General features: G+C 37.5%; 2 protein-coding genes across 7 annotated transcripts; one reads left to right on the forward strand and one right to left on the reverse strand.

Moving 5' to 3' along the window:
* Nucleotides 1-466: 466 nt before the first annotated feature.
* Nucleotides 467-7,997, reverse strand: LOC127966621 (proline and serine-rich protein 1). 2 transcript variants are annotated; one of them, XM_052567742.1, is made up of 12 exons: nt 7,487-7,997; nt 7,285-7,350; nt 7,135-7,203; nt 6,953-7,047; nt 6,765-6,858; nt 6,540-6,650; nt 6,355-6,438; nt 6,129-6,207; nt 5,850-5,942; nt 3,516-4,977; nt 2,076-2,223; nt 467-1,441 (listed from the first exon to the last, which is right to left on the reverse strand). In XM_052567742.1, exons 1-12 carry the CDS (start codon nt 7,529-7,531, stop codon nt 1,316-1,318), a joined length of 2,472 nt encoding a protein of 823 aa, XP_052423702.1. In that variant the 5' UTR covers nt 7,532-7,997; the 3' UTR covers nt 467-1,315. The 2 variants fall into 2 exon arrangements, with proteins under 2 accessions (XP_052423702.1, XP_052423703.1); XM_052567743.1 differs by lacking the exon at nt 5,850-5,942.
* A 297-nt stretch (nt 7,998-8,294) lies between these two features.
* Nucleotides 8,295-16,880, forward strand: vps36 (vacuolar protein sorting 36 homolog). Of its 5 annotated transcripts, none has more exons than XR_008155669.1 (14): nt 8,295-8,562; nt 8,838-8,905; nt 9,031-9,145; nt 9,380-9,463; nt 10,624-10,710; nt 11,039-11,071; nt 11,176-11,253; nt 12,457-12,591; nt 13,018-13,083; nt 13,713-13,777; nt 14,089-14,173; nt 14,268-14,292; nt 16,098-16,174; nt 16,256-16,328. XR_008155669.1 is itself a non-coding variant. In XM_052567751.1 (13 exons), exons 4-13 carry the CDS (start codon nt 9,404-9,406, stop codon nt 16,335-16,337), a joined length of 768 nt encoding a protein of 255 aa, XP_052423711.1. In that variant the 5' UTR covers nt 8,298-8,562; nt 8,838-8,905; nt 9,031-9,145; nt 9,380-9,403; the 3' UTR covers nt 16,338-16,880. The 5 variants fall into 5 exon arrangements, 3 of the variants coding, with proteins under 3 accessions (XP_052423711.1, XP_052423712.1, XP_052423713.1); XR_008155668.1 differs by having other exon boundaries at nt 8,296-8,562; nt 14,268-14,537; nt 16,256-16,315; XM_052567751.1 differs by lacking the exon at nt 14,268-14,292 and having other exon boundaries at nt 8,298-8,562; nt 16,256-16,880.
* Nucleotides 16,881-16,891: the final 11 nt, after the last annotated feature.

Below are 16,891 nucleotides of genomic sequence, written 5' to 3' on the forward strand. Positions count from 1 at the left end.
AAAGATTAAAGTGGTTATTACATTCATTCAGTGTGACCAAAGGTTAAGGGCAGGGTAAATCAACATAAAAAGATCATCTGTTATTTTCATAGTTTTCTGAAAAAGTTAACCAGCAAAGACTTCAATATGGATTTTGCCAGGTTTTCTCTCCGAATCAAAAAGGGTGAATCACTAATACAACACAAGTTTATTCTTTTCTGTTTAAAAATAATCAAACATAAAAAACAACAACAGCCATCTAAAAACCAATTTGCTAATTCCCATAATCTGGCATCAATGGAATACTGGTAGTAAAATATTTAGAACTTTTTTTTTTTTTTTTTTGTAGTGACTGCCTGCATTGCATCTCATTTTAGAAAGCTGCTGTGGGTTTTGTGGTCCTTCTGGAAAGTCCTGAACAGGGGAAAGGTGAAGTGACATTCACCGCGAACCAGAAAATTCTGAATAAAAACAAACCGCAAGAGAATCTAAGAAAAGAACTTTTATTTCATGATGCTGTTAGAACATACTAGACTAAAACCTACCATATTCTTTATTATATTTTATAATATATAATGAACACAAACTTGATTATCGTAGACACTGAGATCTACACATGAGACACTGAGATCAATACATGCAAATTTCATGGTTCTGACCTTAATATCAGCAAAATTGCACAACTGTAAAATTTGTAACACTAAAGTCACTTTGCAGCTGCAAAGCATCTCCTTTAATATTTGCAAGGTAACTTAGGAAAATAATGGGGGAAAAACAGAACATCTACAGTACAAAGAACACACACCTAATTTACCCATTCTCAAAGGGTATTTACATGTACAGTATTTGACAGATTTTAAGAAAAGGTCAGTTAACTACTTTCATGATGCAGGGAAAAACAGTTTAGTAAAATTTAGACACCCACACATTTGCTCTACTGGTGTATATTTAAAATTCATTTTAGTATTCATTTTTAAAATTATGATGCTTAAACAGAGTTAAACCCTACTACAAACCAAAAAAATAATACTAAAGAATATTATTAATTTCATTCAAATACATATAACAAACAGTCCAGCCCAGCCCTCAAAAGTCAATAAAAATTCTGTTCTACTAATGCAGAGATCTAAACCACAAGCTTGTCTTTATTTGAGACGTAGAGTGTCTTCGACAGGAAATTATTGGAGAGTAGAGCTGCCGCGTTTTTCATTTACCCATAATTGCATTATTACACATCTTTTCCAAGCGGATCATGACAGTCCACAATGTTCGTCACTGTTTATGCACACTGCACACACGGTTTTCTATATGCCTGTCCTCTGTAACTCATAATGAGTTACTGCCAGCCCAGTTGTGGATGTAGGCCTGGCTGCAGAGGGAAACCTGAGCCAGTGGCTGCAGGATAGTTCGCGAATCCATTCGGCTGGGGAGGGTAACTGTCGAGCGCTGATGCAGAGTGAGCCTGCAATCACACACACAAAACAAACATTTGCATAGAGTAGCAAATTCTTCTAAAAAAAAATCTTGCTCGTAATCATAATAGCAGACATAATAATAACATCCAGTGGCCCTAATAATCAATCAAAGAACCACAGCTCTTAAGCCCACAGTCAGCAGCAGGAATATAGCCCACTGTCACTTTAAGAGCCGCACGATCCAATTTACTGTTACAGAAGTATTTTCATTCTAATCTGTTAACTTTCATTTATTACATAACCAATGAGAGTTTACATGAATAATCACTAAGCGACACATTTATATTTGTATTTGACCATTTGTGAGCTTATGTTCAGCTAAAAGATGACCTTAGAACCTCTGAGCACAAGACTCCTGAGGAACAGAGCATGTTCTCTTTTGTGCTTTTAAAAACATTAATAAATCTAATCAACTTTAATAACTGAAGCCTGTTCCATTTTGTCACATTACATGGCTTTACTTATTTACACATGAAAATGGGATTTTATGGAGGAGGGCAAGCACACTGCTGGAAAGGGGTTGGAATGGGGCATAATGAATGTTTTATGCCGATTATTACATTTTCATAATTGTTGGAGGCAGAAATCGAAATTGAATTTCAATTAATTGCATGGCCCTACCTGCAAAAGAGCAGATTGCATGCTGGAGTTGTGAAGACCAGAAAGGGCAACAGGAGATGCTGTCGTGGAGAAGCTGGGCATCCCTGGGGAGAAAGACAGCAACCCTGGGAAAGCTGTACCTCCAGGGGCCTGGAGACTACCACTTAGCCTGAGTAACACATTAAGCAACATTGCATAGGCTTATTAATAATGCAGTTCTAATGATTATTTTACTAACACAAATAGATGCAATTGTTTACTTAATTTCACAATAATCTGCAGTACTAAATTCAAAGCAAGCATGCTATCCGAAAAGCTATCGCAAATATGTGCTCACTATAATAATGCTTCTTGACAGCAATAATTCATGTTATATGTTGCAGACAGACTTGGTATCTAAACTTCAAGTTAATCAGCCATATGACCATTCTTCTTTTTTTTTTTGTGGTTATTACTCTGATAAAATGAAGAATAGAAAAGATAGACTTTAGACTTTGCAGAGCATTTCAACTGGAAAATGTTTGACATAACCAGTTCAAAAACAGAGTGACCTCCCTTGCTGACTACTATCTACATAGCCCTTCTAGGGCAGAATCCTAAGAAGAAGAAAAAAAACTACAAAAGTTACTCTATACTGGTTTGATTCCAATTGGTTTTCCAATTACCATTGTTTTCAGTACAGTAATTAAATAAACATAAAATGAACACAAACAGTGGATAAAACAATCCATTAGAGATTTGACTAAACTGTAGTTACTGATACTTTTTTCAATTTTAAAATGAAATACAAACATAATCAACCTAAAAAATAATCAAGCATAATTATGCTTCCTATATTTTAGAGAAGCCCTTGTGTTGTGCACCTATAATGCTGGATAAGTAGACAGCCCACTAGGTTTTGGAACTTATTTCCATACTATAGACAATTCAGATACACATTAGTTTAGCACAGCAGTGCTCAGTCCCAATCCTTGTGATCTACCTTCCATCAAAGTTCAACTCTAACCCTGCTCCAACACAACTGAATCATCTCATTAATATCTTCAGGAGCACTTCATAATTACAGACAGATTAATTGAACTATACAGGTTAGTAGATCTCCAGGAAAAGGATAAGGTACCCCTGGTTAAGCACTTTCTGCTTTTTTCAAATAATTCTAAATCAGGGGTAGCTTAGCTTACTCTGTTCCTGAAGGGCTACCATACTGCAGAGTTTAGCACCAACCTCTTTTTAAAAACACCTGAATCAAATCCTAATAAACTGTGTTCATGATTTCTTGAAAATAACAGGCAGGTGTGTTGGAGCAAGTGGCTTGAAACTGGAGTCTGGAGGAATGTAGTCCTCCAGGAGCAAGGTTTGCTACCCCTGCCCTAAATCAACCCTAGAATAATATAATCAAACTTCTCTAATTGTTAATACTTCATGAAATCATCCAACATAATTAAATGGAAAAAAATTTACCCAGCCTGGCCAACAAGGGCGGGGTTGAAGTTAGAGCTGAATGCAGAGGCGAATCCAGGAAGCACGGGAGAAGAGGTGGGGACTCCTGCTGCAGCAGCTGCTGCGACTGCTGCTGCCTGGAGAGGTGCAACGGTGGCTACTGAGGAAGAGGCTCCTGGAAGCCCCATTAAAGAGGACAGCACTGGACTACCTGCTGCACTGGGCCCTGAGCCTCCAAAACCTGGGAAAGCAGGGTTTTGGCCAGGAGGAAGACCCGGGAACATGGAGGGAGCTGTGGTCAATCCCAGGCCAAAGGGGGTGGGTGTGGGAGCGCTAGAATGAGCCATGCCAGAATATACAGATGAGACTGGAGAATATACAGATGAGACTGGAGGAGTAGGAGTGGATGGGGTGGAAATGGAGGACTGGGATCCAGGGAAATGAGACATTGCTGGAAAATGAGGAGCAGGGCTGCTTCGAGATTGAGAGCCCAGAGCTGAGGAAAGACTGTGGAGTCCGGCTACACCAGCAGTGCTGGGTAAAGAAGATTGTGGCGAGGCAGTACCATGGGCTATGCCCATGGGTCGGGCAAGAACAGCAGAGCTAGGCATTACTAGAGAGCTAAGAGAAGGGGTGCCCGACCTGGAGGGACCTTTGAAAGCAGAAGGAACAGGACTGTTGCTTCCACTACCTCCGCCGTGCCGGGCCATGGAGCTGGCATGTTGCTCATTAAACAAAGCTCCAGCAGGGCTACTCATGGCTGCCTGAGAGGTCAGTCCAGGAGAGGGCTTAGGACTTGGAGCCGCAGGCGGCACTGGTAATCCACCAACACCTTGCATGTTGGGAGTAGAGCGTCCAGGAGTGAGAGAGGACATCCCTGAGGGTGTGTAACTACGGATAACCGAATGTGACTGGGTAGAGGGAGTGCCAGGGAGTGAAAGTGCTGACTGGTAATCTGAGGAAGGTGGGTAACCCTTCATTGAGTGTAATCCCATAGCTCCATGAGGAGTCAAGGGGTCACCAGATGCCCTGGGAGAAGATGTGAGTCCACCGGAAGGTGTTTCTGAGCGGGGTGCACCGTGGAATGGAGAAGGAGGGATGCTTGTACTTGGCCCGGGTGTTCCACAGGTTGTTCCAGATGGTGTATGAGTTCTGATGACGGAAGGGGTGTTTCGACCAGAAGGGGTCATGCCAGGGAACGGAGAAGGAACTGGTGTGGTGTGGCCACTGGAGTTTGAGGCAACTTGGGGAGAACCAGCTGGGAGAGGAGGCCCTTTGATGACTGAGGGTGAGGGTGCAGGAGTAGGGGAGGGGGTTCCAGGGTTTTGGGATGGGACCATGCCAGGAAAAACCGGAGTGATTGGTGTGGTAGGCTGAGGCTGGGAGGTGACAGGAGTAGATGCGGTGGAGTTATGAGGAGAGATAGCAGGTGTGCCAGAGATGTTGGTGGTTGGATTTTGTTGACTGACAGGTCTGCTGTAACCTAAAAATATGAAACATTAAGCACAATGAAATATTAAAAAGAAGAAAGCCCTATGAATTGTGAAAAACAAAGGTACCACATGCATTTAAGTTGATCAGTGTTGGATTTTAAAGGCGCATTAGAAAGAAAGCAAGAGAGAATTCAGGGAATCTCCCAATCCTCTAGCTGCACCTCAAGATGCACAATGCAGCAGAGCAAGCATTCACGCTCTAAATATGGACCGACGATATATGACATAGCGCCCCCTTGTGAAAAAATTTATTAGGCAAAATTGTTTCAAACCTATATTATAGAATTGTCTGGGTTCATAGAAAATTAACTTGTCCCCTATGTTTGTAAAAAAAAAAAAAAAAAGCAAGCATCTTGGATGCAATGAGACACAATAGATTTAAACTATTTAAAGTAATGCCAAAAAGGCTTAAATATTATTTGTGTTAATATGAGACTTTTAAACATTTGTTCCAAGATACATAAGAACCTTTCACAATAAGAGAAATTCTAATGTAAATTTTACGCATCAGCCTAAAACATCAGTTTCATCAAAAAGATTTAAGAAGCAAGCTTTAAAAGTGAACAGTGTAGTTAAGTTCTATTGCAAGTGCCTTAAAGTAACAACTTTTTCTAGAACATTACATTCACACATAGACTCTGGAAAATAAAATACTCTAATAATATAATCAGTTGTGGCATATGGAAATGAACATATTAGATCAGTAAAGAAACCCCAGCAAGAGTTTTAAGCATGATCAAGTTGCATGCTGTAGGTGCTGCAGGCAGATTTAGAGCATGCTGTGGAGAGGTAGCGTCTAAAGACAGCATTGCAGTCACAGCTGTTAAAGGCAGCACACAGCATTAGCAACTGCACGTTGTACCTGCCAAATTGGGAGTGGCTCGGTAGGGTGGGGGTGGCACACTGGCGGTGATGACCCCACCCACTGACACCAGACCTGCGTTGTTGTACGCACCTGGGCAGCATCCGGAGAAGAGGGTAAGAACATTTTGCATCCAGTCCCCCAAATTAACTTTCATAATGCACACAGACACATTGCTGGCATATGCATGGTCTACTGTTTCTTGTACATTAAGAAGGTTATTACCCATACAATTTATTCTTGATAATTTTACTCTAATCTGAAGGAAAAGGGTCTTACTTGGAGCGATGGTTGCATGTGGCCTACATGGCGGGATAGGGTATGGGACAGGTCTGTGTGGATTGTATGTTGATGGTGACTTGCAGAAAAAGAGAGAAATGGATATAATAAGAAATTTGTTCACTATTCAAAATCACATGATGGGATTCTTAGCCAAAAATGAACTATCAGAAACATTCAAATAACAAATTTGTTTGGCCAGTAGCACCGGTCCATTAAAACATACCGGTTTGCTTGGTCCAAGGATGCGTGCAGCAATGCCCTTTCCATCCAGAGTTGCATCGTCTCCATCCTTTTTGGCAGGTAATCCCTTAAAAGTTCCAATAAAAGCCACAATTCGTTTTATAAAGAACTAAATGAAACAATGCATTTACAACGTATTTAATAAATTTATTAAGTGAGGGAACTTACAGGGAATGTTCCAGTGACCTGGCTGGGTTTGCCTTTGGGGTAAGGGTTGCCTGGGATCATCCCGCAGGATGAAATCATCGCCACTGGAGCTTTACATCCCACCTTACACACCTAAACAAATTACAGACATTTACTGCATTTACTGTAAATCCTCATTCATTCAATATAGCCTAAACTTGGCCATGATGTACAGTTTGTAAATTTACATGAACAAGGAAGTTTTACCTGCTCTAGGATTCTTCTTGCACGCTTCCTCTCAGCAAGGTGAGTACGGAATGCATCCTCCACAGGACGGTAATTTTGGGCATCAGAAATATTTCTGTAAAGTAAACATTACACATTGCTTTGTTGCATTATATTTAATTTGTTTGGATATTTGCAGATGTGCATAATGTCTGTAGAGCGTAACTTACAGAGCTATGAGTTCTAGTACAATAATTCTGTCCTTTGAGAATGTGAAACAATTAAGGATGTTTGCAGCCTTCGTTGTTGGAATTGCAACCATTTTCTGGAGGAACATGCAGTTAAATCAAGTCATTTAGCTCAACTAACAAGACTGTAGATAAACAAAATCAATTAGAAACTGAATTCTTACATGCTGCAAGGCTTTGACTGCCTTTACTTGTGGCTCCGCCCATGAGAAGTATTTCAAAATGTCAATCACCTGAGGAAGGACATTTGACAGGTAAGTAGATGGAAGATAAATGCAGAATTATACAGTTCTCTACTGTTAGTATCAGCAAACCTGTTCACTGGAGAAATACCCATGAACCTGCTCTATAGCTTTGATTCGCTGATCTGTCAAAACACACTTCAGAACAAACAAAAATTACATTATTAATATGATCCTATGTGACTTATTTAATAACCATAATCAACCAAACTGATAAGAAGTGCCTCTTTAATTCCAGAACAGACACGTATAAATCTGAAAATATAAAAGATACCTTTCTAATTTCGTCCAATACTATATCAAAAGATTTCTTGTCCATCTTCTCCGTCGATGTTCTGGTCACTGTATTGATTATCAATGACGAGCCTTCATTTACCTGATGATGGGACACTTAATGCAGTAGTTTTGTTATACTTATTCACAGCACCAATGTTAGAATTCATCAAATTTGTGCATATGATTTGTTCTTTTAGTGAAGACTGAATGATTTCAGCAGGTGCAACAGAAGGCTGGCGGTCTCTTTAAGATCAGGCTGGCATCATGACATGAGGAACAATAGTCCGGTGCTAAATCCACACACTCCTCAAATGCACCATTCTTTACATACATGCATGTCTTTTATCGTGTTTGCACAATTACAAATTTCGCTAAAGTGACTGAAGACCATAGTTCACCCGATAGTTTTGTTTATTTTGATATGCCGTCGCTGTTTGTTGGGGTTTAGCAGTGATGCTAACGGCTGCAGTTCGTCTGCCACTTCCTTTGTCAGGACCCCGACATGGAAGAGTCTGTTTCTAAATACGCCTCGAGAGGAGTTGACATTAAATCTTTGAAAGTAGAGGCATTTTTCTAAACTAATTATAATTTATTATTCAAACACTAACTTATATTAAGTTTTTCGATTTATCATAAATACTGACAATTATTTTTAAAGATAACAAACCAATTAAGTAGGTTTCGAATTATCATAAATGGGGGGAATTTAAATAAAATTGATACTTTTAAGTTCAATTTTATTACTTTCTATAACACACATTAAAAGCAACGCGGGAAGAGTGAAGTTCTGAATAGATTGTCGTATTTTTTCAAACAGGCGAATTCACCAGACACCTAGGCGAAAGTAAACAGCAGTAGCTCCGTTATTTACTTTTGCTTTATTATTTTGTTAAAAATTGACAGGTTTGTTTGGACAAATGGGCTTCTTGAGATGAATGAAACGGTGGTAATTCAGCAAAGAGGAGTGAGAGTTTACGATGGGGAAGACAGTGTATTTATTCGTAGATATTTAGTGTGGATTCAACAGAAATTTCTGAAATGACAACCGCGTGGAAAATCCAACCTGACAATGATGTAAACATTACAGCTAAACATATGTACATTTTAGATTATGTCGTTTACATGTTGCTTATAAATGCTGTTGGAAAGAATTTGTAGAATTAGAAATGGAATAATATAAAATCTAATAATGATTTATGTATTGCTTGAATAGATAGTCTATATAATAATGCTCCATATATGTCATCTTCAGTATCTTTTGCTGCTTTTACATGAAGTTATGTCCAATATCTTAACTTATGTTTAACTTCTTTCCCCCACTCTTAAATGTCCTTTTGCTTTAATTAAAGAACAATGGCTGAAATCGCTTGTCACAGATCATATTCTTTGAGGAGCAAACAGCTGGCATCGGAAAAAGGTGAATGCACTTAAACATAAGTGAGCATCTAATGCATGGGTAGCATGCCATAATAATATTTGGAAATACTCCCCATTTATTAATCTATATTTTAAAAATAAACCGTTACCTTTCCAACCCTGCAGTGCCAAGATTGTCATTCACCTGCATCAAGCCCTGGAAAATAAGGAGCCAGGCCCCTACCAGCACAGCAAGTACTCTTATATAGAGCTGTCCTTCAACGAACATGTGCAGATTGAGGTCAGTAACTTAAGGAGTGATGTCACAAATATTTCAACTGAGATGATGATGATGATGATGATGATGCATAGATTAATTCTGTTGCCACGTACATAGAGCTTATTACTCTCCACTAAATCTGGCTTAATGCAGTTTGAAGCAAGTACTATAAGCAGTCATGACGTTTAGAGAGGAACGAAGCAGAAGTGTTAGAAAGGTGTAAATAAGGTAACTTGTGCTGTGTTTGGTGTGTAGTTTTACAGACGTCTAACTGAAGAGATGACTCAGAAACGATGGGAGAATACACCTGTCTCACAGCCCATCCCCACAGGACCTAAGGTTCGCTTAAACTGAAACTTTGAAGGAAACATTAACAACTGGGTTTTGTTTTGTTATATCATTGTTGTTGTTTTTTTATAATAGCAAATGTTATTGTTTTGTATATAGTTATGCACTGAACAGTTATTATAAATATCCAGTGTTATTTTAGTATTTATATGTATATGTATTAGTATATTTTAGTTATTAATAATGTATGTTTTATTATTATACTTAAACATTTCATTTTAATTTTAGTTTGTTGTGTTATGTACTTTTATTATTTACATTTGTTTCATTTTAATATTTCTAATTTTAAATTAGCTTTATGTTTTTTTATTTAAATCAGCTTTATTAGGTCAGTTTTACTTTTAGTAATTTTACTAAAATAATTTTCACTGAAATAAGTCAGAATTATATTTTAACATCAGTTCATTTCAGTTAGTTGTCAAAGCAACATTTCTAATGTTATTTTTTCAACAAATTTTAATATTTATATTTAATTTTATTTCAGCTTTAAGTTGGCACATTTTTTATTATTATTAATATTTTGTGAATAGCTGAATAATGCAAGCATTTGCAGTTGATTATTGTTTTCAATTAATGGCATGATTTATTTAATTGATTTGATTAATTTGAGATTAATAAATTGATATTTTCTTAGCATATATATAAATAACTAAGTTGCATCTGTGTCAGCTGTTCTTAATTGAAAAATAGCATTAATTATTTAAAATAAATATTCATACTGGTGACAGCTAGTCAGTTATCTACTCTAGGGATCTGATGATGCTTCAGAATAAAATCAGTCTTTGTGAATAAAGATGCAGTCCCTATTACATCCACAAGGTGGCACTGTTATAATGTTATTTGCCATTTGTCATTTGCAATATTGAGCTGTTCAAGTATTTACAAAATGTTGTTTTACCTGTGATATGTGTTTTTATTATATATTATCGATATCTTGCAAAATTTTTATGCTGTTTTTTTTATTTTTATTTTTTTAGTTTGTGTCTTGTAAAGAACAAGCCATGGCCCTGAAGCAGTGACCCCTGGGCAAACCCTTTCCTTCCTGCTCCTTTGTTATTTGTTTGCATGTTTTTTGAGTTATTGTTCGTGCGTGTCTGTGTTTAACAAAGACATTTTTTTTTCTCTCTCTCCTGGTTTCTGTGGTTCTGTAGGCAGGAAGAACATGCGCAGTGGGGATTGTGGGTATTGAACGGAAGTTGGAAGAGAAAAGAAAAGAGACAGATAAAAACATTTCTGAGGTAAGAACGAGAAACAGACTGACAGGTATTCATATCTAACTTACAGCACTGGGATACCAGCCTGAGATAATCAGACACGCTGTGGGCGCCACGGCCCCATTTCTAGGGGCCCCTGATGTTGAAAGCAAGCGGGACCTTGTTTTTAATGCTAGATGACCTCACAGCTCTGATTAGCTTCCTGGCACAGCTATAATGGAAGATAAAAAGAGAGTGCACAGTGGTGGGATATCCTGTTAGGTGTGGGCACACCCAGTGATTTACAGGTGATTTCGGCCCTTGATAAAGAGGTGTTTTGGATTTCATTTCTTCCATCTCACTTTTCTTTCAGGCCTTTGAGGATCTCAGTAAACTGATGGAAAAGGTCAGTCACTCAGTAGGTCGCTGGGTTGGACTGTTATCCTGCACAATACAGCCACGGCCAATCATATCGGTCATGATTCAGCGAATCACTATCTTTCCCTGCAGGCCAAAGAGATGGTGGAGCTCTCCAAATCCATTGCCAACAAAATCAAAGACAAGCAGGGTGACATTACAGAAGATGAGGTGAGCTTTAAGACCCTGAGGTGCTTGGTTTGGTCATGTGATTGGCTGAGATATTTGACATTAGCCAATCATTAATCATATTCTGGATAAATACTTCACTGTTTAAAGGTTTGGGGTGGTAAGATTTGTTCATGCTTCTGAAAGAAGTGTCTTAAGTTGAGCATTCCTTTAATGTGACAAAACAGTAATATTGTGAAATATTAGTTCAGTTTTTTTTATTTTGTGATGTGATAGCAAAGCTGAATTTTCAGCATCATTGCTCCAGTCTTTAGTGCCACGTGATTCTTTAGAAAGCATTCTAATATGCTGATTTGCTCAAGAAACATTTCTTTTATTATCATTATTTTTATACAGGTTTACTGATTAATTATTTTGTGGAAACGGATACATTTTTTCAGGGTTCTTTTTAAACAGAATTGAATAACTTAATGCATCCTTGCTGAATAAAAGTATTAATAAAAAAAAAAAAAACTTTACTGCCCCAAATATTTTAAATAGTATTGTATACACACATGAACTTGTAAGAAGAGCCTTTTTATAAGGCTGTTTCCTCATCAAAGTCTATTTCTGCTTTGATCCTGCTTAAGTTAATAGGCTTTCTTAGATTACATGTAGATAACAGCTGTTAGATTTATTGTTATAGCTAAATGTTTTGTTTTATTTGGCCTCCATATGCACAGATATGCTTCTAAAAGTCAGATATCAGTCCTTTTCTCTTTGATAAAACAACACATTTGATTATGTACCATTGGGTCATGTTCTCTGGCTCAGTGGAGTGTCTATAAATCCAAAGCTTGGCAAACATTGGCAGTGTAATCCACACAGAGCTCAGAAATCCTGGTCGCTCGCAACATACACTTTATACAGGGGCATCGAGGGCAAGGAAATGAGACAGTGACATAAATAGAACCTAGAATTGAGCGGAAAAGCAACCAGGATTGAGATCCACCATGATTCTTAAATGCAGCATTGCATCCAAATAGACACAAATATTTATTGCACAGAAAATGACCAGTTATTACAGAAATCCACAATCAGACGGGGAAAAACATGACTTGATCTGTTTTGTTCACATGCTAAAATTGGAATTTCTCAGCATTGATAATAGCCTGTAACAGCCAGGCTTGCTCATTCTTTCTTATGTTTGGTTAGAGTAGAGCTGCAATTAAATTTGTCATGTTTGTTTTGTGTGTCATCTGACAGACTATCCGCTTCAAGTCTTATTTGCTGAGTATGGGTATAGCCAACCCAGTGACCCGAGAGACGCACGGCTCAGGCACACAATACCACATCCAACTCGCCAAACAGCTGGGAGACATGCTGCAGGCCCCACTGGAGGTAACTGTGAGCGATTATAGATTTCTAATGCTGAATAATCATCAAGCAGCTTTGCATGGCCACCTGCAAATATACTCCACTGTTCAGAAGTTTGGGGTCAGTACGATTTTTCATTGAAAGCAAATAGTAGTCAGTACATTTATAATGTTACAAAAGATTTATATTTCTTGTAAATGCTGTTCTTTTGAACATTTTATTCATCAAAGAATCCTTCACAAAATGTATCACGGTTTCCACATAAATGTAAAGCAGAACAACTGTTTTCAGTTGCTGTGTATTAATTATGATAATGTAAATTTAGCTGATCATTATCTGAAAATCATCACCTTGTTGGGGTTTAATTTGCAATAATATCCAGATGACTTTACATTCCGTCTTGGTGATATTATCTTTGTATCATTATTCTTTGTTATTCGGTCTCTACAGGAGCGTGGAGGAATGATGGCCCTCACTGAAGTGTACTGTTTGGTGAACAGAGCCCGTGGTATGGAGGTAAGATGAAGCTGTAAACATCGGTCTGTCTTGTCATTGAGTTAATCAGATCTGATCCTGATCTCCTTCCCAGCAGCATTAAGAGTGAAGCTGATGATGGCACAGCCATCTGGAGAGTAGAGAGAAAGCTCACACTTTAAATGCATGTGATGTATAGGTTTGGTTTGCATCTATCAGAATATTGACAGCAAATTTCAGGCTCTAAAATGTCATATGGTATTGTCCCCAAAACCCTAATGATATTTATGAAGGGTTTGAAAAACGTTTTTTATAATGTATAGTGTCATATAATAATGTAATTTGTTCCTGTGATGCAAAGCTGACATTTTTGTAATCAATTTAGAAAACAGTGTTTTTTTTTTTGCTTTTTGTTTTTTGTGGAAACCGTCATTCATTTCTCTGAAAAAATAAAGAAGACCCATAATAAAAGTATAATTTCAAAGTAATTCCTTAAAAAGTAATCATAGTGACATTTAAAACCTTTTTAATGTGTACACGCACATTAAAATAAGTGTAAGAAAAATATATTTAGGGTTCTTTTTTTTTTTTTTATATGCATAAATATTCATGTAGTTCTATGGTGTTTTTTTTTTTTTTTTGGGTGGATCTTCTTGCAAATTTCTTCACAGCTTCTCTCTCCGGAAGACTTAGTCAATGCCTGCAAGATGTTTGAATCGCTGAAGCTTCCTCTACGGTAAGGGTGTGAGCAGTTTGATTTGTGTGTGTGTTTGCGTGAGTAAAAGTGAGCAAATGTGGATGTTGTCTGTGTAAGCCAGTCTTTGTAGGCTGAAGCAGGCCAGCGTGGGATCGGTCAGCCACTTCCTGGCCGACTTCCTGTTTTCAGGACCCATGTCCGCCCTCTGTCTGTTGGCTGCATATTCCACCTTTCAAAAGAAAACAACCATTTGATTCTCAAACCACAATTAGGTTGCATACGATTAGATTACGAAGCAGCTGGGTTCTTAAGCAACCAGCAACATAAACATAATTTTCTTTCCCTGTCAGGTTGCGAGTTTTTGACAGCGGCGTGATGGTGGTTCAGCTCCAGTCCCACAGTGAAGAGGAAATGATTGCCTCAGCTCTAGATAACGTGAGTGCCATGCCATCATTTTCCCCCATCTGTGAAATCACTTATGTATCCATTCAAACATCATGCGGCAACTTCCTGTCATGTTTAATTACAGGTTCGTAGAGTGGAAATTGGATCAGGTTTATAACCACGAACTTATACAGCCAATTTCTTCCCCTTCTATTAAATGGTTGTGGTTATGAGAGTGAGAGAAGTTTCCAGTTTCATCCTGCTAGAAATGGCATGAAATGAACCACCTTCAAAGTGTTTTTGGACAAGACACAGCTAGCAGATGTGATTGGGGGGTGGTGTTTTAAGTCAAAGATCTGGAATGAGAGGCGTATCAGATCAGATTTCCATCCCTGAAGAGTCCAAGACAGATGTGGTAAAAGAGAGGAATGTTAAAAAACAAGCAAGAATGTTTGAAGATCATTTGACATGAGTTGGCAGTTATTGCTCTATTCGTTTTGAATCAGCCATTAAGTTTTCTGTATATACAGCATAGTAGGTGAATCTCACGAAAACAGTCAAGATCACACCTGGGTCACATTTTACACTGACATAAGAATAAGAAATTAGATTTTGCATGAATTAAGCCAATTTTAGAACCATTCAAATAAAACGTTTTTTCATCAAAATTGTTATTGTGATGCCAAAAATGACAAAATCTCAATGCAAAATGAAATGAGTTTTTTATATATTGCGTATGATTTGGAGGAATTATGATGATTCTATAGAATTTAATATATATTTATATTAGTGCTGTCAAAGGATTAATCATATCCAAAATAAAAGTGTGTTTAATATATGTGTGTGCTGTGTTATATTTATTATGTATATATAAATACACGCATGTATATGTTTCAGAAAAATATGTTATGTTTTATACATTTAATATATTTATATATAATATAAATAATATGAATACAAATATATTCATGTAAATACATGTAAGTATTTTCAAAATATATACGGTGTGTGTGTGGGTGTATTTATATATGCATAATAAATATACACAGTACCAAAGCATTTATTATGTAAACAAAAGCTTCACAGCAGTCACAGCACGAAGTGCAAATCAAATTAATTTAATTAGCATGTCATTTATTTTCTTTAAAATAAGTGCTTAAGTGCATGAATATTGTGAGTATCTTGGACAAGAAATTAGCTTGATTGCCATTTAGAAAATTTTTAAGGGGTGGTTGATCAGCTATTTTCGAAAGCTTGATTGTGTTTATGAGGTGCAGTGTAATGTGTTCATGGCATCATTAAAAAAAAAACGTTATTTTAACATATTTTAACTTTATTCTACACTGCTCTTTCCATTCTCATCTAAACGGTCTGTTGAGGGCCTGGTTCTATCAAGCTCCTCCCTTAGAATTACGCAGTGGGCTCTGATTGGTTAACGGGGTCAGTGTGTTTGTGTTTCCTTGAACGCCTAATGCACGTTGTCTGGAAACGTGTCGCGCCCCATTACCACTACGGGTAGTTGCGTGTTCCTGAGACGGGGTTTATGTAAACATCAGGGTTAGTGATGTCACAAACCCAGGAAGAAGCTCGTTGTAGTCCCTACCAGCCATTCTTTGTAGTCCTTAAACAGGGATATCTTTAAAAGGAACTTTGAACATTGTAACTTTGCAGACGTTGTTTATTCTCTAACAGCAAAATAAAGTACAGTAAAGTACTGCTCCAATACACACTAAATAAAGTTCAAAAAGTGAAATCATAATCAACCACCCCTTTAATAACAAATTATTTCAACTTTTTTCCTTTTACTACTACTGTGAATAATTTCCTTTATAAACTCACTGTGACACATTAATCTAATCAAAACATAGTATTGTATATTTTTAGCTTTGGCAATACCCCCAAACACAGAGCGGTAGTTTTAGATGGAATCCATCTGGTTTAATTGAGGTTTCCTTCTCTTTTTTTCTTCTCCCAGGTGTCTGATAAAGGCTCCCTCACAGCTGAAGAGTTTGCCAAGTTGTTGGGACTGTCAGTTCTCCTTGCTAAAGAAAGGTACAGTAGACATCATTTTCCTTATTTCATCAATAATTCAAGTGTCTTCACACTATGCTGATGTGTTGCTCTCTTTTTCAGGTTGTTACTAGCTGAAAAAATGGGTCACTTGTGCCGAGATGATTCGGTAGAAAGTCTGCGTTTTTATCCCAACCTGTTCTGATGCTTGAAGCCGATATGTTATCGAACCCTGCTGGTCCCGGATCCCTCTCAGATCTGATAACTGATTAGCTCTGGCTCTGGACACAAGTGGGCACCTACTTTCTACTGTGTTTGTCAATAGGGTCTTTCATGAATGTTTTTTTTTTTTTTTTTAAACCTGTTTAGTGATTTCCAAAGCCTCTAATGAAAAGGAGATGACAGAAATTATTATGAGGATGCAGAGGACCCAGTCTGTTGTTGAAATAGGTTATGTTGATATTGTGTGTGACTCCAGGACACATTCAATGCTGTCAGATTGTCCAAAGAAATATGTGTGCATTATGCATCAAACCGTGTTGTAAACACATGGGGAAAAGACAAGGAAAATATTTTACGAAAATTCTAAAAACAAAAATGCCAGAATAACCAGAAAATTCAAAACATAAAAAATAATAATTCAGTGAAATTTTTGTTGAAACCAATCTGCTTTTTCCCTCATGGCAGCATAAAGTCTAATATACTTATTTTGGATTGTTGTGTAAAAATAATATATTTTTAAATAACATTTTCTGTCTT

This window comes from Carassius gibelio, chromosome B10 (assembly GCF_023724105.1).
Source record: "Carassius gibelio isolate Cgi1373 ecotype wild population from Czech Republic chromosome B10, carGib1.2-hapl.c, whole genome shotgun sequence".
NCBI lineage: Eukaryota > Metazoa > Chordata > Actinopteri > Cypriniformes > Cyprinidae > Carassius > Carassius gibelio.